Genomic DNA, 22262 nt, shown 5'->3' on the forward strand with positions numbered 1-22262 from the left:
CTATTACAGAAAAATCAGAGTATAGAAGTGAAGGAAAAATAGACTAGAGTGTTCAGACAGGCAGCGAGATGTGTCTCAGAAGGCCAGCTAAGAAAACAGAGGGGAGTTCTGAGTGCCCGGCAGACACACAGGGGGTAGTAAGAGCCTGAATGAGGCAGGTGCTCTCAAATGTGTTTCACCAAAGATGTAGGAAAAGTATAAAGAACTGCCACATGCCCTTCGCACTCATGAGTTAAGGCTTCATTAATACGCCTGCCTCTGGAACCTCATTTATGCCCACCCACAACTCGGGAGGTTCCCTCCACTTTCATTGACACACCACTCCCAGACCGCCTGACTCCCATTCGTACTGCAGACCTCAACTTGTGTAAGAAATTCTTTCCCCTGCCACTATTAGGATTCTAGGACACAGGGCGAGGACTGCCAGCCAGAGAGGACAAAACAGCCCTTGCTCCCGGGATCCCACCCGTCTCTATCCTCGAGCGGAAGGGGCGTGGCCTGGGGCGGACGTAGCCCGTACCCGGAAGCCGCAGGTCACGTGCGTCTGTGTGGAAGGGTTTGGAGGAAATATGGCTGTGGAAGGGAAGAACAAACGGAAGAGAAAGCGGAATGCCGACCCGGGGTGAGTGTCGCCGAGTGCATGTGGGGCCGGGGACGGCCGTGCGTTCGCCGTGGCGGACGTGCTATGGCTGAGTTTGTGGCGTCCGTTTGTAGAGAGAAGCTGGGCGGCGGCGTTGGCGGGCATCCGGCCGGAGACTACTTGGTTGGACAGGTGGCCGGCAGCTTAGCCCAGGGCAGGCGGCCCTCGGGAGGTGGCGCGGCTCGACTGGCGGCTCTCTTCAGCTCGGCAGAACCCCAAGTTCAACCCGTGTACGTGCCTGTGTCTAAAGTAAGTCACTGGGTTCGTCCCGAACGGACGGCGACTTGGGGGTGGCGAATGGGACTGTCAGCGACCTTGTTTGATTCTAGCCCGTTAAGATGCTCTTTTGGAGAGATGAGTGAGTGATGCCGACAGGGTATGAAATGTTGAGGGATGAGGTATCAAGAGAATGGCTTTCAACTTTTAAAAAGGAAACCACTAAAAAAAGAAGGCGGGAGGATGAGGAGGAGGAAGAAAGAGCATCCCAGACTGGAAGACCTGTGCTGCCAGATCAAGCCAAAAAATTCGCAGTGAAGAAGAAAGTCTCCACAGCAGACGAAAATTTGGCAAACAGGTTGGTAGCGTTCTTTCACTTGTTAAAGACATGAGTAACAATTTAAAAGTTCCTATTCCTGCTGTCTTCAACTGAAGTTTTTTAATCATTTCGTGATTCTAATTTTCTTCTTTCCCAATAACAAATTTCGTGATAGACCATATAAGGGAGAGTAAGTGGAGAAGGCTGAGCCGACCTTGCGTCCGTGGGCAGAGGGTGGTTGCCACTTGCCCATCCTGCATCTTTACCCCATGCAGAGTCAGCCTGGTTATTTGGAATCATAACTCATATGAGTGCTTCATCTGTGAATATTTCAGCATGGATATAAAAGATAAATTTGGTTTTCAACTCAGCCAGTTTCTGCCACTAAGTCAGTATTTTATGGTGTATTTGAGTCAAGAATAGAGCTGTCATGTTTCTGATGGCTTTGCTCATCTTGTGCCACTGTTCAGGTGCCGTGTATTTCCTTTCCCTTTTACTCCGCTCCCTGGGTAGAGGACCTTGTTACCATTTCTGGGAGCTGTTCATTGCTAACAGTTGTCAGCTGCTTCTACTGGGGTTCATCATCTCTCTGTGCAGAACTTGTGATCCACGTTCACACAACGCTGTTTTCCTTCTTGCCTGCATTGACTGTGTACGCTTCATGTGAGTTCTGCTTCCGTAGGGATGGGGCCAGCCAGCAGGTCCATCCATTTTCTCTTTCCTGTATCATGGGTCTTTCCACTGTATACAGATAATTCACGGTCTCATCTAAAAAAGGACAAAATCTCCCCACTGCTAGTAACCTGTCTGCTGCCTTCCAGACCATGCCCTCAGGCCTGCTCTCCAGAGGTAAATTGGCAGAAAGAATGATGTATTCCGGCTGGCGCTCTCTTCTGTCGATCCGTTCACTCCTGGTGGTGTTGATGTTTGTGTTGTTGCCCTGACCGAACCTCTGAAATGGTGCTCCCTGAGGGCATTCTGACCTACTTGCAGATTTAATGAACAATATATACAGCTCTTTTTTAAAAAAAATAATTTTTGTTGGAAAGTCAGTTTATCTTCTAGTTATCAGTCTAGTTATCTTGTGCTATGCCAAAAATATTTTTTAGGTACCTGGTGTGATAGCTTAAATGACTAATCCTCCGCTTACAAGTGCTGAAATCTTATATCGGAACCAGTTCATGTCCCAGTGGCTCCACTTTCCCTCTAGCTTCCTGCTAGTGGCCTAGGAAAGCAAAACCTTGGGACCATGTGGGAGACACAGAGGTTGATCCTGGCACCTAGCTTCAGATTGGCTCAGCTCTGGCTGTTGCGCCGTTTGGGAAGTGAGCCAGAGGATTGAAGATCTTTCTGTCACTTTCTCTCTGTAAATCTGCCTTCCCAATGAAAGTAGTTAGATATTTTTAAGGAATCTTCTTTTGGTTACTCTTCTTCAGTGACTCCCCCACTTTGTAGAATAAAATCTAAGCACTTATACATAATGTATAGTGGCCTTCTTGACCTGTTTCCCACCTTACCATACTGTCTCGTTTCCTTTCAGCTCCTGCTAGGCACATGGAACGCTGTTGTGAGCAGAGCAGCAGATGTGGATCCCTTCCCAGGGGCATGTCTAGTAGGAGAGTAATGGGAGCATTTGCAGAGGACCAGCTGTGTGCCAGACGCCGCTTAGTCCCGTGCTCCCATACCACAAACTGTGGCCATTTCAGCTTTACTGTGCACTTTGCTGGCTCTTTCCAAGACCTCTGAAAGGCTTTTTGGATTGGAGTGGGCATATGTGAAAATCCAAACTGAAACCTTTAGTGCTGGTGGGTTTTTGGGCATCTCAGATAGATGGTATTCAACCAGAATGTTTGCACAGCTATTCCAGAATTGTAAAAACTGAAAGCAGAACCACCTGTGGTCCCAAGCATTTCCTCTAAGGAATGTTGAGCCTACAGTCTCTTTGTGTTCTCAGATGCTAGAACTGCATATGACCCACTATTTGCTGATGAATTGGTCATTGTGTATGATTCTTTGTACCCACCTCTCCCGTAACGCATTGGGATTCCTGTCCAGTTTTCTTTTTGGATTCCTACTGAGGCCTTATCCGTGTGCACCAGTACTTTCTACTGTATTTTCCGTTTCAAGCTTCACTCGGAAGGGATAGACTCAGGAGAGGATGGCTAATGGTTACAGGGGTGTTGTTGAATAGAAGGAATAACTTCTAATGATCTGTAATACAAGGAGCTTAAGCATGGCTGATTCGACAATTAGTTGGTTATTTTTGAATAGCTACAGGAAGAGATTTTGAATGGTCCCAGCAGTAAAGAAGCAGTACATGTCTAAGGTGGTAGAAATGCCCGATTCCCTGACCGATCATAGCCCCATAGGTGTATTAAAATGTCACACTGTACCCCACAAATACATATAATCATGAGTAATATGTGCTAGTTAAAATGTTTTTTAATTAGTCTTGATGAATATTTAATTAGTAGCAGATTGTTGTAAGTGGGGAGTCTTTTTTTTTCTTTTGCCCAGATTTATTTCTTAGAATATTTTGTAGGCATGTAAACCTTTTAAAATATTTCTTAAATTATTTTTACCTTTTTAGTAGTAGCTTTAAAAAAAAATTTGTTTTTTATTGGAAAGGCAAATATACAGGGAAGGAGGAGAGACAGAGAGGAAGACCTTCAGTCCAATGATTCACTCCCCCCAAGTGACCGCAACGGCCGGAGCTGAGCCAATCCGAAGCCAGGAGCCAGAAACTTGTTTCCAGGTCTCCCACACAGCTGCAGGGTCCCAAAGATTTGGGCCGTCCTCGGCTGCTTTCACAGGCCACAGGCACGGAGCTGGATGGAAACAGGACCACCGACATTAGAACCGGCGCCCACATTGGATCCTGGCACATTGAAGGCAAGGAGTTTATGCGTTACGCTATCGTACCAGGCCCATATACTAGCTTTTAAAGAAAAATTATGAAAAAACAAAAGGGTACTTGGGCTCAGCACAGTAGCCTGGCGGCTAAAGCCCTCACCTCACACGTGCCAGGATCCCATATGGGTGCTGGTTGTAATCCTGGCATCCCTGCTTCCCATCCAGCTCCCTGCCTATAGCCTGAGAAAACAGTCAAGGACAAGCCATAGCCTTGGGACCCTGCACCCGTGTGGGAGACCTGGAAGAAGTTCCTGCCTCCTAGCTACAAATTGGCTCAACTCCTGCCGTTGTGGCCACTTGGGGATGGGCAGTCCTCAGAAGAAAGATCTTTTTTCTGTCTCTCCTTCTCTCAGTATATCTGACTTCCCAATAAAAATAAATAATAATTTCTTGAAAAGGATTTATTTGTGTATTTGAAACGCAGAAAAATGGGGTAGCGTGGGGGTGCAGGGCAGAGCTTCTGTCAGCTATCCATAGCAGTGTGGGTTGTTGCAGGCTAAAACCAGAGGCCCAGAACTTTCAGTGTTTCAAGTGGATGCCTGTGATCCAACCACCAATACCCTCATGTGCTGCATGCCCAAGTGCATTAGCAGGGAGCTGGTGTGAAGTGGAATAGTTGGGACTTGAGCTGTTGTGGTGATGTGGGCTGCTGATATTATAAGTGGTGGTTTAACACCAGGGAGTATTGCTTTACCTCTTAAATTCTACACTAGAGAAAGAAATTGGGCATTTGAGAGTTGTAACCTTAATTCGCAAGAATTTTGTGAACAACTTTTAAGCCAAATTTAAATGATCTTTAGGTGATTTTTTGTTACTGTCACTCTTAAATGGTAACTTCAGTTTATCATTAGAAATTGATATTTCTAATTGTATTTATTGAGTTACAGGATTTGTTTTCTGAAGAGAAAAGTCCATTATTAATTGATTCTTCTTTTAAAGTTCCATGAGGTGCACTTGAGTGGAGTTTAGAAAAGAGTTTGTTGGGAAGTAGTTTTCATAAGAAGATGAAAAGTGGGACTGTAGTTAGTTAACTACTAGGCTGCATTCTGTGACTCTTGGTATTTCTGTTGTTGTTGCCTTAAAAAGGGAAAGTGCGCTAGCAACTGCTGATTTAGAAGAAGAAAATCAACAGACAAAAGGGCACAAAAGGAAAAATACACAACCCAAAGTTAAAGTACTGGATGATGCAGATCACAGCTTGGATGTCAGTCAAAGAAAGAAAAGTCAAATCAACAAGGAAGAAGAGCGATTAAAGAATGACAGAACCGTGTTTGTTGGCAACTTACCTGTCACATGTAATAAGAAGGTGAGTTTATAGCTTATTATGTATTGCAAAAATTGTGAAGCAGTAATAGCATTCTTTTTTAAAATTTATTTATTTTTATTACAAAGTCAGATATACAAAGAGGAGGAGAGATAGAGAGGAAGATCTTCTGTCTGATGATTCACTCCCCAAGTGGCCTCAATGGCCAGTGCTGCTCTGATCCAAAGCCAGGAGCCAGGAACTTCCTCCAGGTCTCCCATGAGGGTACAGGGTCCCAAGGCTTTGGGCCGTCCTGGACTGCTTTCCCAGGCCACAAGCAGGGAGCTGGATGGGAAGTGGAGCTGTCGGGATTAGAACCAGCGCCCATATGGGATCTCGGTGCATTCAAGGTGACATCCCTAACCATTACGCTATTGCGCCGGGCTCGTGATAAGCATCTTAAAATTAGTTTTAGTTTAACTGTTCAGAAAAATGAAAGAATCTATGGAAGACAGAAATCTAAATTAATTTTTTTCACATATGGTTATGAATATAAAAAATTGGAAAAGCAAAATAATATATATTCGGTGGCTACTCATATGAACTTCAATTTTGTTTCTTATGTGAATTTCAGTAAAATATTCTGTGTGGACATTTGCTTTTTCTGAAACGGTATTTAAAACAATAAAAGATTATCAGTTTAATTCCTTTTTGTAGCACTTCGTTGATGTTTTGAAATATACATGTGTTTATGAATGTATGTGTATATGCATGCATGCACACACAGCTATGTATTTAAGCCATGTTATGTGTTTTCTTTATGTTTTAGAAACTGAAGTCATTTTTTAAGGAGTATGGGCCAATAGAATCTGTACGATTTCGTTCTCTGGTATGTTGTCTCTTCCTTTAAAACAGGAATTATCCTAAATTAATTGCATTTAACTTCGAGTTACTAATTTCTTGAAATTCATGAGATAAGGAAGCCTTGACTTGAGCTTGGCGAATCAGTGGGTTCCAGTGTAGCCCAAGAGCTGTACCAGCGTCTCTGGCTGGCTCTGGACTGTGTTGGTAAGAGCTGATGATAAAATGGTATCCTTGTTGCAGTTAAAACCAACAGTGTCTTCTGAGAGGACTTTTATTTTCAGTGGGGGTAGAGTAGTCAGGAAAAAATAATACTTGCTGAATAGTACCTCTGGAATGTTGCAGTCCTTTTCAGTATGAAAGGGTGGTTATAAATGGTATTTGATACTTTTGGCATAGACTGAAGAAGTATTCTCTTGAAATCAGTGTAATATGAATAATTGATTTCACTGTCTGAGTATTCTGGACCAGGTTCCATGTTCCTCGGAGCTTGAAATAAGCATTATTATATTATTTGTTCACTGCTTGTTAAATCTGAGATTTAACAACATCACTAAAATTTTGTATTTATTATATAAAGTTCCTTTGATGTAGCATTAGTAGGATTGTTTCTGCTTTTATTATTTTACCATAATGGCTTGTAACCACAAAATTCCTGAATCAGGTAGTTAGGTTTCAAGTAAAATATAATTAATTTGAAGTAACTTTAAGTATAAAATTCAATAACTTTCTTTTTTCTCCAAAAAGATTCCAGCAGAGGGAACTCTATCCAAAAAGTTGGCAGCAATCAAGTAAGTTTGTAATTAAAGGAAGTAAATTATCTTAAGCTCTCTTCCTTTTTGATGAAAAATTCAGACCATTTCCTAACAGCTTTGTAGATTTTTGTTTTCAGTAGTACTTCATGCTTTACTATTTTCTTGTGTCTGTAATACCCACAAATTTTTCAGGAATCTTTAGGCATAAATGTAAATTGTACCATCACAGAATGTATTGTTCAATGATTTACTGAAATATATGCCGTGAGAAATTGCATTCCTGTTCTTACTGTTTAGAAGAGCATACTGTTTTATGCAGTTTTCTGTCCATATTGCCTGTTACAACTCAGAAATACCATATGTCATCATTTCCTATGTCACTATATTCTTTTTCTTTTTTTTTTTAAGAATTATCTTATTTGTATTGCAAAGTCAGATATACAGAGAGGAGAAACAGAGAGGAAGATCCAAAAGGTGGGTCATGCGCCGATCCATAGCCAAAAGCCAGGAGCTTCTTCGGCTCTCCCACACGGGTGCAGGGTCCCATGGCTTTGGGCTATCCTCGACTGCTTTCCCAGGCCACAAGCAGGGAGCTGGAAGGGAAGTGGAGCTACTGCGATTGGAACTGGCACCCTTATGGGATCCTGGCGGTGCGTTCAAGGTGAGAACTTTAGCTGCTAGGCCACCACGTGGACTTGACACTATTTTCTATGTGTGTTTGTATTCAAGATTTATTTATTGGGGTGAGAGGAGCATGCCACTGCTGCACAGTGTGTTAGGTCCCAGCCTGTGGTGCTGGCGTTCCACATGGGCACAAGTCCTGGCTGCTGTGCTTCCAATCCCGCTCCCTGCCTGGGTAAGCAGCTGAAGATGGTCCAAGTCCTTGGACCCCGGCACCCATAAGGCAGGTCCAGAGGAAGCCTCTGGCTCCTGGCTTCAAAATGGCCCAGCTCTGGCCATTTGGCCATTTTGCGAATGAGCCAGCAGATGGAAGATCCCTCTCTTTGTCTCTCCTCTCCATAAATCTGCCTTTCAAATAAAAATGTAGCAAAGAAGGTTATGCTGCCATATGTAATTTTGGCATCATAAGAGTGTGGATTCAGGCCCAGTGCGGTGGTCCAGAGACTGAAGTCCTCGCCTTGAACACACCAGGATCCCTTATGGACGCTAGTTCTAATCCTGGCAGCTCCGCTTCCCATCCAGTTCCCTGCTTGTGGCCTGGGAAAGCAGTCCAGGACTGCCCAAAGCCTTGGGTCCCTGTACCCTCATGGGAGACCTGGAGGAAGTTCCTGGCTCCTGGCTTCGGATCAGAGCAGCACTGGCCGTTGAGGCCACTTGGGGAGTGAATCATCGGACAGAAGATCTTCTCTGTCTCTCCTTCTCTCTGTATATCTGACTTCGCAGTAAAAACAAAATAAAATTTTAACATGTATTAGGTCTTCCTGTGTGCAGGGGGTTGTTCAGATGTTGTGGGGAACAGAAAGCTTCGTAAGATACAGCTCTTCTGGAATTACACAAACCTTTACTTCTGTGTGGGGTTGACACCAAGCAGCTTCAATTTGGTTGAAAGCCAAGGTTCTGACACGTGTTATATGAGTAATCTTAAAGAGATTAGGTGGGGCATTCCAGAACAATGGAATTTGCACCTATGATTGTCATCAGCCTCTCCTTCTTCCCCCACTTTTTATTTTAATTTAAAATTAATGTGAATGAGTAATGAGCCAGATGATTCAAAACCAGAGAGTGAAAAAGTAAATACAATAAAGCTTGTCTTCTACTTCTTTTTCCCTGGTGAGCCAGTACATTGCCCCCGGCTAGTAACTGCTTTTAAAGTCTAATATAACCTTGTGGAGACAGCTTCCAAACTGTTAAGCATGTGTATTCTCTTCCCCACACGTGACTTTGTCCACGAGTGGTGGTACTGTATAACTGCAAGCTTCTCTACACGTGATGTAATGTGGAAATCCATCTGTTTTGGGGTGGAAGTGGTTCTTTTTCAGAGTATTTTCGTGTTGTGCAAGGTATACCTTTATATACACACACACACACACATATATGCACACCTTATCTTAATATACTTACTACTGCTGGATTTGTAGTTGTTTCCTAGTCTTACTGCCATTGCAAATAATCCTGGACTGAATGAGTAAACTGTGTTCAGGTAATTTTTGTGCTAATTTTTTTGTAGGATAAGCTGTTAGCCTAAAATTGAATCCATCTGTATTTGCATTTGTGCTCTTGGTTGTTTTCCAGTAGAGATGGGAACTTGCATTCCCACAGCTTCACCAACAATAGCTTCTTTAGAAAAATGGTAAAATCTTGAGCTTTTTGATAATCACAGCTTGACAAGAAGAGATTTCTTATCTGCATTTCTCTTCTGAGTGAGCATCTTTCTATATAGTTAACAGTAATTACTTGCTTTGAATCATTGTATCATTTGCCTGTTATTTATTTTGGTGCTGAGTCATTAGTCTTGCTGTTCTGTGGGGTGTTAATGAAATCAGCCTCCTGAGCTGTGAAGTACAAATGCTTTTGGCCTGATGAGTATTTGCTTTTTGACTCTTGCTAATGGAGAATTTTTCTGTGTAATTAACTTTGCCTTTTTCATGTAGTCAAAGTTTGAAAATAATTTTTAATTATTAAGTGTATTTGCCTCCCTTAACAACATGTAGTTAGAATGTATAGGCTTTTTGTTTTTTGTTTTTTTGTTTTTCCTTTTTCTTATTGGAAAAGTAGATAAACAGAAGATACAGAGACGTCCTCTAGACCAGAGCTAAGCCATTCCCAAGCCAGAAGCTTCTTTGTGGTCTCCTATATGAGTACAGGGTCCCCATAAAAATTAAGAATATATTTTAAAAATTGAAAATATTGAATATGTATTTATCCATATTGCTATATGCTTCTGTAGCTTATTATCATTATTTTTTAATATTCCATTGTACAGAAGTCCCAGAATTGGTTTCTCCATCTACCATTTGTAACATTCAGGTTTTTTCAGTTTTTGCCCATTTCTGAAAGATGATATTACATACATTGCATTTCTCTGGAGCAATTGCCGAGGTGAAGGGATTGCAGGTCTTTTAAAAATATATGACCATTCTCAGAATCATCAAATTGTTTTCCAAATTGTAGCATTTAAACATTTGTTTATTTCCTTTTTTTTATTTATTTATTTTTATTGCAAAGTCAGATATACAAAGAGGAGCAGACACTGGAAAATATTCCGTCCGATGATTCACTCCCCAAATGACTGCAATGCCCGGCGCTATGCCATCTGAAGCCAGGAGCCAGGAACTTCTTCCGGCTCTCCCACGTGGGTGCAGGGTTCCAAGGCTTTGGGCTGTCCTCGACTGCTTTCCCAGGCCACAGGCTGGGAGCTGGATGGAAAGTGGAGCAGCCGGGATTAGAACCAGCGTCCATATGGGATCCCAGTGCGTTCAAGGTGAGGACTTTAGCTGCTAGGCCACTGCGCTGGGCCCTGTTTATTTACTTTTATTGGAAAGTCCGATATATAATAAGGAGTGACAGAGAGGAAAATCTTCCATCCGCTGGTTCATTCCCCAAGAGCCCACAATAGCTGCATCTGAGCCAATCCGAAGCCAGGAGCTCAGAGCCTCTTCTGGGTCTCCCGTGTGGGTGCAGGGTCCTAACATCTTGTGCCGTCCTCAACTGCTTTCCCAGGCCACAAGCAGGGAGCTGGATGGGAAGCCAGGTTGCTAGAACAGGAACCAGCGCCCATATGGGATCCCGTTGCATGCAACATGAGTACTTTAGCTGCTAGGCTACTGTGCTGGGCTCCAAGTTGTAACATTTTATTATTTCACCCCTAATAAGTGAGAACTCAAGTTGCTGCACATCAAATTGAGCCACAGTGCATGCCCGATTCGTTGGATTTTGTGTCTTGCTGTGAAGAGTTTTGATTTTTACATTCTGAATGTAAGACTTTTTCAGATACATATTCCATTTCGTAGTTACTTTATTTATGTGAAAGGTAAAGTTATAAAAACAGAGATCGCAATCTTCCGTTCACTGATTTGCTCCCCCAGATGGCCATAACAGCCAGGCCTGATGAGGTTGCAGCTGAGACCCCCCCAGGATTCCCCCGTGGGTGGCAGAGGCCCTGGCACCCGGCTTCTCCTCCGCTGCCTTTCTAGGGACCCAGATCAGAGTAGAGCAGCTACGACAAATCTGGCACTAGCGTCGTATGTGATACAAGGCTTAACTTTTTAAAAGGTATCTCATAACGGTCAGAGGTTATAAGGTTTGTTTTTTTTTTTCTTTAAAGATTTATGTTTACTGGAAAGTCATACTCAGAGAGGAGGAGAAACAGAAAGATGTTTCGTCTACTAATTCACTCCCCAAGTGGCCACAATGGCCAGAGCTGATCTGATCTGAAGCCAGGAGCTTCTTCCGGGTCTCCACATTCATCCTTTAACCCTCCAACTTCCAACCATCCATCAAACCTCCCCCTCTTTCTAAAACTTTCACTTTTCCCCCCTTCCATCCCCCACCCCAATATTCAATTAATATATTCCTTTTTAAAACTCTACTTAACACCCCATTTACCTCTCAATCCTAAAACCCTCACAACTCCCCTATCATATAATAAATAACCCAATACTAAATATACTTCTTTTTAAATATAACAATTCATTAACAACACCTCTAACTAAATTCATACAACACCCAAAAACCTCTTATCCACCCCCCCTAATTCCAATTTATTTAAAAAACAACAAACAAAAAAATAAATTTCAAAAATAAATAAATACAACCTTCTCAAAAACCATACAACATCTCTCCTATCAAAAACTCCCACATACTCAATAAACAACAATAACTACCCCCCCACACATCAAAAAAATCTTCACTCCTCCACTCCACATCAACCCTACATTCCCCCCACCTTATCTATAAAAAATTCTTATCTTTATTTCTCCACCCTTCACCCCCCCCCACCATTCCCCAAACATTACTCACCCCTTACCAATTCTCCTCACCATCTTTCATTATCCCACATCTCTATCCAACCATTCTTTACACCCTCAATCAATAACTTTCAACATCCCCCTCCCTCTTTCCTATAACCCCACTACATCAATCCCTTTCTTTCACCCTACATTCAACCCTCAATCTCACACCATCCATCACCAACACCCTCCCCCCCCCCAAATTCAACATACTTAATACCAATCTATCACATAACCCCCCCCCCCCTTTCATTCCCTATCTATCTAACACCAACCTAATAATTACCCTTCCCCCCCCCCCACTCCTCCCACTTCCCTAAAAAACATCTACACACCCCCACCCTCAATTAACCCCCCCTACCCACTCCCCAGTATTCCACACTCATCACCTTCATCATCCCTCTTCTCACATTACCCATAGAATCTCTCTACACCAAAAACATACATCACTTTTACTACACACGACACAAAATGCCCTTTTATTCACGTGCTACCCCGCGTCAGCACCCTCCCCCTTATTCCGCTCCCCCCCCATCTAAGGTGCTCTCTACCCCCCATCTGTATAACAGCCCAGAGCATAACCCCAGCTCCCCCCCCCCACAACTTAACCCCCTCCGGGCCCACCTGCCAGTAGTCGCCCTTCCTACCCGGGACGAGCGAGCCTCCCCCGTCCGCCATATAAGAGCAAGCTCTCTGCTGACTCGCTCGCTCGCTCTCCCTGCCTCCGAAATGAAAGGAACGGAGAGTAAAGCACAGCTGGGTCTGTCAGTATTACGGAATGCCGTGATCAGTATTCCCCAGAACCCTTCTTCCTGATACTCATTTTGTTGTTGTTGCAGGCAGAAAAGTTTATTTGTGAAGGAACCAGGAGAGCAGGGACAGGGGAGGGAGGAGGAAAGCACCTCCGGAGAGAATGCCAGCAGGTGGAGTGCCTCTCGGAGAGCCGCCCTGATACTTATTTGTGCCTTACTAATTTTGTTACTTCTAAAACAAGAGTTAGATGATTTCAGGGGAAAAAAAAATCCTTATCCATTGGTAGACCCATTTTATTGGCTTCTCACATCCGACATATAACACCATTTTGCAAACCTAGCGAACTAGCCATTAGAAAAAATGAAAACCAGTCACAACATGCCACCCTTTGAATTAATGCATGCCTGCCTTTGGTGATGATGAAGGGGTCTAGTGTAAGTCTGATTGAACCTTTTGATTCAATTGCCCGTTTGCAAGAAACAAAGGATAAGGTACATGTTGAACTGCAGTATGAATTTGCAGCCAGCAAAATCCAAGTTGTGGGAAATGCTACGGGGGTCAAACAGTTAAAGTGGTTAAGCGATGGGGCTGGATCCTTAGCTTAGTAAACTAAGTCTCTAGCTGCTATGCTGGTATCTAATATGAGTGCTGGTTTAAGCTCTGGCAGCTCCACTTTTTTTTTTTTTTATTATTATTGATTTTTTTAAATTGCAGTCAGAGATACAGAGAGGAGGAGAGACAGAAAGGAAGGTCTTCCATCTATTGATTTACTCCCCAAGCATCTGCAATGGGCAGAGCTGAGCCAATCCGAAGCCAGGAGTCCAGAGCCTCCTCTGGGTCTCCCACGCAGGTGCAGGGAACTAGATGGGAAGTGGGGCCACCAGGATTAAAACTGGCACCCATATGGGATCCTGGCACATTCCAAGGCGAGGACTTTAGTCACTAGACTATTGAGCTGGGCCCTGTCAGCTCCACTTCTGATTCAGCTCCCTGCTTCCACTTCTGATTCAGCTCCCTGCTTTTGGCCTGGAAAGCAGTAGAGATTGGCCCAAGTCCGTGGGACCCTGCAGCCCCATGGAAGACCTGGAAGATGCTCCTGGCTCCTTGCTTCAGATCTCTCAACTTTGGCCATATGGCCATTTGGGGAGTGAACCAACAGATGGAAGATCTCTCCTCTCCTCTCTCCTCTCTCTCCTTTCTTTTCTCTCTCTCTCTCTCTCTCTCTCTCTGTCTTCTTTCTGTTACTGTGCCTTCCAAACAGAAATGGAAAAAAATCATTTAAAAGAAAAAAGGCAAAGAGAGAAATCTGTACACTAAAAAGGCCTCCCAGGGCACATTAGCAGACTGGAGCTAGGAATAGACACTTAGTGAGGAAGGCTTGTGGTTCTGCCCACAAGTGGTTCCTGTTCAGATGGGGCTGGTAGTGTCGCCTGGAGGGAGAGTGTTCACCTGGGACGAGGGGCACTGCAGTTAGCACTGGCTTCCTGGGTGTCAGCCTGCTACTGAATCACCAAATCTACATGGCTATGCACTTTTCTGTGTTGATACTTTATCACTAGAAGGTGAGATGAGATTAACTTTCACGGCTGTTTACGTGTCAGATACGTCGCTATAGCTAAGATTGCAGTTCTTTTTATTTTTAAAGATTGGTTTACTTTAAAGGCAGAATTACAGAGAAAGCAGGGAGAGAGAGAGATCTCTGATCTGCTGGTTTGCTACCCAAGTGAGCACAATAGCCAAAGCTGGATGGGGCTGAATCCAGGAGCTTCTTCAGGGTCTCCCACATGGGTGCAGTGGACCAATATCTTGAACCGTCTCCCTCTGCCTTCCCAGGCTGTTACAGAGAGCTGGATCAGAAGTGGAACAGAAAGGACTCAAACTAGCACCCCAAAGGGATGCTGGCACCACATGTGGAGGCTTAGCTGGCTATACCACAGCACTGGCCCTAAGATTACAGCTTCTAATACTTGTTTTGCTCAGGGGTAGGTGGGTGCCCATGGGCATTTCATGGGTGGTCTGCCTAATCACTCAAATCGAAGACTCCCTCAGAAGATGTATGTTACGTTTTTGCTGCTCTTTATTGGTTTTGTGTTATTTTTGCATAATTACTAAATACTAATTCAAAGATATAAAACTTTATTCAGGTCTCTTGTCATTTGTGTTGATCGAAAGTAGAAAACACTGGATTTATTTTTGAGATTGACAAGTTTTTTCTTTTGTTTCTGTAGGCGTAAAGTTCATCCTGATCAAAAAAATATTAATGCTTACGTTGTGTTTAAGGATCAGGGTGCTGCCACCAAAGCACTGGCAAGGTAACTTTATTTCTGAGACTCGTATAGGATTATCTTTATGTATAAGTATATATGGTTACATTTTATATGGTTTACTTTTTCTCTAGAGCATAGATTACAGTAATTCAGTGCTCATTTTCATGATCTTTTTAATATTTCTAATACAGAAATGGAACCCAGTTTGCAGATGGATTTCGTATTAGAGTTGATCTCGCATCTGAGACCTCATCTGTAAGTCGTACTTGATTTGCTTAAACAATTTAGAGTCTAATAAAAAAGAAATGTTTCTTCTGAGCTTTTGCTGGAAGAGGAGTGCAGTCCATAGTTTGAACACACAGAAAGGACAGAAGGAAAAAAGCCTTTGTCCCTCTGTGGTCACGGAGCTGATCTGAGAGCCACACAAGGACATAACAGAAGCTTCAGGAACATAGTGATTTTGCATTGGAAATACGCATTATGGAATAATCCTAAGGACTTAGCCTGCAGGTACATTAGATGGTCCAGTATGGCACTCTGCTTTACAGATTGAGATCTAGAAAGTTCAGTTCTTTGTGAGATAGTTGTTGAGAACCTGCAGTTTCTGGTGTACAGTTCTAAAACAGTGTATACACTATCCAGGAGTTTGCTGCCTAAGGAGAGGAGCAGAGGGATAAATTGTGCCACTGTTTTATTAAAAAACACTGATTATTGCCTTGTCTGCTTTGTCAGCAGTCATTAGGGGACATGCCAGCAGGAAACAAGGAGGGTTTCCAGAAGAACTGAACTCATTCTCGAAAGATGAACGTGCATTCTGTAGACAGAAAAATAAAGGTGGTGATGCTATTAAAAAGCATAAGTGATGGAGACAGAAGATTATTGAGAGATAGTTGACCCATCTGATAGGAGTGAAAGAGGGCTAGGAAGGATTTTAGGATAGCTTCCATCTTCTACTTTAATGAAAATTTTAAATATTCTTTGTGTTTCAGAGAGACAAAAGATCAGTGTTTGTGGGGAACCTCCCTTACAGTAAGTTTGTCTAAAGAAATATATGGTAATACTGTTGTTATAAAGGGAAATGAAAGCCGAGGCAGAATTACTGTTGCACTTTAACCTTGAAAAGCTTGCACAGTAATGACTTTGAGGGGGCAGTGCATAGCTTGCTCTGTTGTTGAACACCTCCAGCTTTCTAAAGAGATGCCAAGTGTTTATTTCCTTTTTTGGTTGACCGTTTTTAGAAGTTGAAGAATCTGCTGTGGAAGAGCACTTTTTGGATTGTGGGAGTATTGTGGCCGTGAGGATCGTGCGAGACCACGTTACAGGAATTGGCAAAGGCTTTGGCTATGTGCTCTTCGAGGTACGGAGGGATGGATGCAGTGCCACTGTGTTGGAATTGCTCGTTGCTTTGAATATTTTGTCACCATTCAGAGCCATCATTTTCACTCAGATTCTTGGAAAAAGTTAATTCTTACCTTGGCATAGCCGAGCATTGTTGTTGTAATTGTTGTCTTCATCCTGTTGCTAATATTTTAGGAAGAACATGGTAAAAGAACTAAGTCTGAATACCCACATTTCGTAGAATGGACAAAATTATTGGTCATTTACTTTCAACATTTCCATGTATGAATATAAAATTTGGCTACTTGCTTTATGTGGTTTTCTATTGCACACAGATTTCATTGTATGATGCCATGTAGTTGAGACTTTGTTTACCTAATATTGGACACTAGAAATATTGTCTTCTTATAATGCGAAAGCTTCCCATTAGAGAGGCTTTTTTTTAAAATTTATTTATTTTTACTGGAAAGTCGGATATATAGAGAGAGGAGGAGAGACAAAGAGGAAGATCTTCAGTCTGTTGATGATTCACTCCCCAAGTTGCCGCATTGGCCAGAGCTGAGCTGATCCGAAGCCAGGGGCTTCTTCCAGGTTTCCCATGTGGGTGCAGGGTCCCAAGGCCTTGGGCCGTCCTCAACTGCTTTCCCAGTCCACAGTCAGGGGGCTGGATAGGAAGCAGGGCTTCTGGGATTAGAACTGGCACCCATATGGGATCCCGGTGCATGTAAAGTGAGGACTTAAGCCACTGGCCTATCACACGGGACCCCAGGTTTTTGGATTTAAACAGAACTCCTCAGAGTAGTTGGCCCATCTTCTCAGGGAACGTAATGAGTTTTTGTCTTCCATGCAAGTAATTAACACAGGGCTCTGGAGAAAGATGATTTGTGAGAAGGAGGTGTGTTGTCCTAAAATATTGCATTTGACAGATTGATTTAGTTGAAACCCTGTTTTGCAGTGAAATAAAAAGTCTCAAATTGTGCCTTTCTGAACATTAGATGACATTCCAGTTTTATTAATTTCTTTGCAGATGAAGTAGTTGTGGACATTAATGAATTTTCTTTTTTTCATTTCAGAATAAAGATTCTGTTCTTCTTGCTCTGAAACTAAATAATTCAGAACTAATGGGAAGAAAACTCAGAGTCATGCGGTCTGTTAACAAAGAAAAGTTAAATTCAAAGTCAAAACATTCAGATCCACTTTTGAAGACAGGCAGTAAACCTAAGCAAAGACTTAATTTTGCTTCCAAAAATATAGAAGGACATTCTAAAGGTTTGTTTATTGGCGAAAAAGCGGTGTCTGCTAAAAAGAAGAAGAAAGGACAGAAGAAAAGTAGACCACTTAAGAAGCAGAGAACACAGAAGCAGCGGTCAGGAACTGGGCTTCTTTGATCCCCTCTGAGCTCTGCTAATGAATTAGGGTGAACCTGTGTGCTGGGTTTGCTCATTTTTCACGTCTGGAGTGAATGAAATGTGGGAACGTGTGCATTCCTACTCGTGTACATTGTAAATGCCGCCTTTGAAGCACTCAGGATGTAGTACACATGGAAGATGTGCCACCACTGGTGGTAGTGATGATTTCAATAAAATGAGCATTTAGAATTTTAATAATACTTATTCGCTGTATTAAAAATTTTTTTAAATTTTGATTATTGTAGAGGCAGTGCTCCTATCTGCTAATTCACTCCCCAAATGCATGTAGTAGCTGGAGCCGGCCCATGCTGCAGGTGGGAGCTGGGCACTTATCCTGGTCTCTCACGTGGGTGGCAGGAACCCAAGGACTTGTGCCATCACCTGCTGCCTCCTATGGTGCACGTTGGCAGGAAACCAGAATCGAGACAGAACTAGGACACAAGCACTTTGTTACAGGCTACAGCCATCCCAAGTGGCTTTTTAATTGCTAGGGCAAACTTCCACACCTGTCAGCCAATTATATGTGGGATATACATAAAAATTAGGATGGGATAAGACAGTGAAAAATAATAAACCTTGATGTTGATTGCTCTTACAGCAAAAGTCCTGATAGTTATGATCGGAATATTGTTGTCAAGATTGCTAGGAGGGCCCGGCACAGTAGCCTAGCAGCTGAAGTCCTCACCTTGGACATGTTGGGATCCCATATGGGTGCCAGTTCTAATCCCTGCAGCTCCACTTCTCGTCCAGCTCCCTGCTTGTGGCCTGGGAATACAGTCATGGACGGCCCAAAGCCTTGGGACCCTGCACCTGTGTGAGAGACCTGGAAGAAGTTGCTGGCTTCAGGCTTCGGGTCGGCTCAGCTCAGACCATTGTGGTCACTCGGGGAGTGAATCGTCAGATGGGGGATCTTCCGCTCTGTCTCTCCTCCTCTCCATATATCTGACTTTGCAATGAAAATAAATAAATCTTAAAAAACAAAAAAAGCTTTCTAAAAAAAAAGGTTTGAGAGTTACTGTATAGCAGCTCCTCATTTTCCATTCTTACGCTTGCAATGCGTGTATGTAGAGGTGGATTTTTATTTCATGTGATCAGTTAACAAGAATATTAAGTGAGATGTTGCTCTGACTTCACCTGTCATCATATGGGTCATTGAAAGTGCTGAGTACATTTGCTGTAAGAGGCCTTTCTACTTTTATTTCTACTTCTTTGTTGTTTGAAAAATGCCATCCCTGGGGTTGCCACAATGGCTTGGTTGGCTAATCCTTTGCCTGGAAGTGCCAGTATCCCATATGGGCATTAGTTACTGTCTCAGCTGCTCCGCTTTCCATCTGCCTCCCAGCTTATAGCCTCAGAAAGTAGTAGAGAATGGCCCATAGCTTTAGGACCCCTCACCCATGCACCCATGTGGTATACCCAGAGAAGTCCCCTGACTCATAGCTTTGGATCGGCCAAATTGTCTCTCCTCTCTATAAATCTGCCTTTGTAATAACAAATTAATTTGAAAAAATAGCCTCTCAGGGCCTGGTGCGGTAGCATAGTGGATTCCTCACCTTGCACATGCCAGGATGCCATATGGTCGCCAGTTCATGTCCTGTCAGCCCTGCTTCCCATCCAGCTCTCTGCTTGTGGCCTAGGAAAGCAGTTGAGGATGGCCCATAACCTTGGGACCCTGCACCCACAAGGGTGACCTGTAAGAGGCTCTGGGCTTGGGCCTGGCGCGGTGGCACAGTGGTTGAGGTCCTCGCCTTGCATGCCCGGGATCCCATATGGGCTCCGGTTCTATCCCGGAGTCCCCGCTTCCCTTCCAGCTCCCTGCCTGTGGCCCGGGAAAGCAGTCGAGGACGGCCCAAAGCTTTGGGAACCTGCACCCGCGTGGGAGACCCGGAAGAGGCTCCTGGCTTCGGATCGGCATAGCATCGGCCGTTGCACTCACTTGGGGAATGAATCATTGGACGGAAGATCTTCCTCTCTGTCTCTCCTCTCTGTATATCTGCCTTTCCAATAAAAACATAATAAAAATAAATCTTTAAAAAAAAAAGAGGCTCTGGGCTCCTGGCTTCAGATCAGCTCAGTTCTGGCCATTGTAGCCACTTGGGGAGTGAATCATCAGATGGAAGATCTTCCTCTCTGTCTCTCCTCTTTGTACATCTGATTTACCAATCAAAATAAAATTAATCTTAAAACAAATTCTTTTGTCTTTAAAAAAATAAGCATTGATTTAGAAAGAAGTAAAGACGTTTTGTCTGCTGGTTCATGTTGCAGATGGCCGTAATCGCTGGGGCTGGGCTGGGCTGTGCTGAAGCCAGGAGCTAGAAACTTCATCTGTGGGTGGCAGAAATCTTATAACTTTCCCACGTCGTTAACCAGCTGGATTGTTTGTTTCTTTTAAGATGGATTTATTTTTTATTGGAAAGGCAGATATACAGAGAGGAGGAATGACAAAAATCTTCCATCCAATGACTCACTCCCCAAGTGACTGCAACGGCCCGTGCTGCACCGATCTGCAGTTAAGAGCCAAGAACCTCTTCCGGGTCTCCCACACAGGGTACAGGGTCCCGAGGCTTTGGGCCCTCCATGACTGCTTTCCCAGGCCACAAGCAGGGAGCTGGATAGGAAGCAGGGCTGCTGGGATTAGAACTGGCGCCCATATGGAATTCTGTTGCGTTCAAGGTGAGGACTTTAAGCCACTAGGCCATGGCACTGGGCCCTAGATTGTTTCTAGTAAAATACAGTAATTTAGGCACAGAATATGAAATTCAGCAAAGGAAGAAAATACTATTGCATGCCCTTGGTGCTTAACCTTGTAATCTGATATTGCCTGACAGGTCTAAGCTGGTGATGTATCCAGGTGGGAGGCCTGAGTGGGAGTCAACCAAAGAGGCTGATTTTGAGAGCAGAATCTACAAGGAACATACATCACTTTGATAGATAGGATGTGGGCTGCATAGAGAGAGTTATTACCAGTTGTTTTGAAAATCCTATCTTCCGGGACTAGCACAGGTCTTTAAAATGTAGCTCTAGAAAAGCAGAGCTCTATTTTTCTATGTGCAGGGACTGGACTTAATGCCAAGAGTAAGAATAAATACACCTGTGGTGCTTAGAGCATTGGATTTTGTTTTTGGGTATTTGTTTATAAAACTAATTTTTCTTAAAAGAAATGTAAAGCTTTACTTATTTATTTTAAAGATAACAGGGCCAGGCACGATAGCCTAGTGGCTAAACTTGTTTTGGCAATCCCTAGGATTCCATATGGGTGCCAGTTCTGGTCCTGGCGGACCCATTTCCCATCCAGCTCCCTGCTTGTGGCCTGAGAAAAGCAGTTGAGGATGGCCAAAGCTTTGGGCCCCCGCACCTGTGTGGTAGACTCCAGGCTCCTGGTCTTGGCGTGGTGCAGCTCCGGCCGTTGACAGCCACTTGGGAGGTGAATCGTTGGATGGAAGATCTTGCTCTCCGTCTCTCCTCCTCTCTCTCTCTCTCTATATATATATATATATATGACTTTACAATAAAATTAGATAAATCTTTTTATAAAATTAGCCTTTTTGGGATTACTGATTTTTGAATCTTGCCCTTTGTTGGTTGCCTTGGCAGTTCAGATGAAATGATTTTGCAGACCCGTGATCCAGATTCTCGTGTCCTGGCAACAGGTGTTTTTTCAACAAGCAAATGTGTGTCACATGTTAAACTGCCACTTGCAGTTGCGTTGCTAAAGTCTGACATTGGAATGCTGAACCTGAGACCTGCCGCTGCTTCCAACCCAGTTTCCTACAAAGGCACAGCCTTGCATGACAGGTGGTAGATGATGGCTGAAGTCCTTGGGTCCCTGCCGCCCATAGGGAGACCCCATTGCCCAACTTGCTGTTGTGACCACACTGGGTAGTGAACCAGCATATGGAAAATGCTCTCTTGCTGTACCTTTTGAACACACAAACTCAAGAAAATGCAGGCGTAAAGTGTTAAAGAGACTCCAAGGCATGGACTGTGGCTCTTAGGAACACGTTGCCGCATACATTTCTACTTCAGAGTAACTATGTCCAACATTTATATTTGCATTTACTACACATCTCAGAGGGGTGGGACAGAATGGACTCAGATGTTGAGGAGTTGTGTTCTAGGCCTCCTGCTAGCTGAAGCTTTAGCGAAGCCATTTGTTAGTCCTGAGGCTCGGAACACATATTGGTAGTAGAGTTTTCACTGGCACTTTTTTGGATGGGAAGAATTGAATCGTGTGCATGGAGGGTGTAAGAAAAAATGCTTTGTTTTTTGCATGCAGTCCTCAGAATCCTTTGCTTTGGTACATTTGCACCATCACACATGCCTTTGGTCTGTCAGCCTTCCTGAGTATCTTGGGCCAATCCTCACTTAAGCAGGAGGTCACTGCCAAGTTCCTAGACCAGGTCAGGTAGGGCCTTTAGCTGCCTGTGTCTTTAGAACCCCTTGCAATAACTTCTGACCCCCAACTACCCAGAGTTAAGCCAAACTCCCTGGGTTAAGGGCACACTCCTTTTTAAAGACTGCCTTAAACTCACCCACCTAAGGGGCTCCCCCTCACGAGTTTATGGCTATAAATTGGGG

At 43.6% G+C, this 22262-nt stretch overlaps 1 protein-coding gene across 4 annotated transcripts; it reads left to right on the forward strand.

The window, feature by feature from the left end:
- Positions 1-221: 221 nt before the first annotated feature.
- On the forward strand, positions 222-18360 carry RBM34 (RNA binding motif protein 34). 4 transcript variants are annotated; one of them, XM_040967988.1, is made up of 11 exons: positions 222-622; positions 715-889; positions 1072-1214; positions 5175-5394; positions 6161-6220; positions 6940-6983; positions 14899-14982; positions 15129-15192; positions 15927-15966; positions 16179-16294; positions 17349-18360. In XM_040967988.1, the coding sequence occupies exons 1-11, from the start codon at positions 570-572 to the stop codon at positions 17661-17663; spliced, it is 1314 nt and encodes a 437-aa protein (XP_040823922.1). In that variant the 5' UTR covers positions 222-569; the 3' UTR covers positions 17664-18360. The 4 variants fall into 4 exon arrangements, with proteins under 4 accessions (XP_040823922.1, XP_040823920.1, XP_040823923.1 ...); XM_040967986.1 differs by having other exon boundaries at positions 227-622; positions 16176-16294; XM_040967985.1 differs by lacking the exon at positions 222-622 and having other exon boundaries at positions 634-889; positions 16176-16294.
- The last annotated feature ends 3902 nt before the right edge of the window (positions 18361-22262 follow it).

This window comes from Ochotona curzoniae, unplaced genomic scaffold, assembly GCF_017591425.1.
Source record: "Ochotona curzoniae isolate NIBS_2020 unplaced genomic scaffold, NIBS_Ocur_1.0 scaffold_4683, whole genome shotgun sequence".
NCBI lineage: Eukaryota > Metazoa > Chordata > Mammalia > Lagomorpha > Ochotonidae > Ochotona > Ochotona curzoniae.

Bases quoted from the DNA above. Each gene is read 5' to 3' on its own strand.
- RBM34 (XM_040967985.1), top strand. From the start codon at position 641: ATGTGGGGCCGGGGACGGCCGTGCGTTCGCCGTGGCGGACGTGCTATG. The intron at 890-1,071 runs GTAAGTCACTGG...ACTTTTAAAAAG, and splicing joins TGTACGTGCCTGTGTCTAAA to GAAACCACTAAAAAAAGAAG. The intron at 6,221-6,939 runs GTATGTTGTCTC...TTCTCCAAAAAG, and splicing joins CTGTACGATTTCGTTCTCTG to ATTCCAGCAGAGGGAACTCT.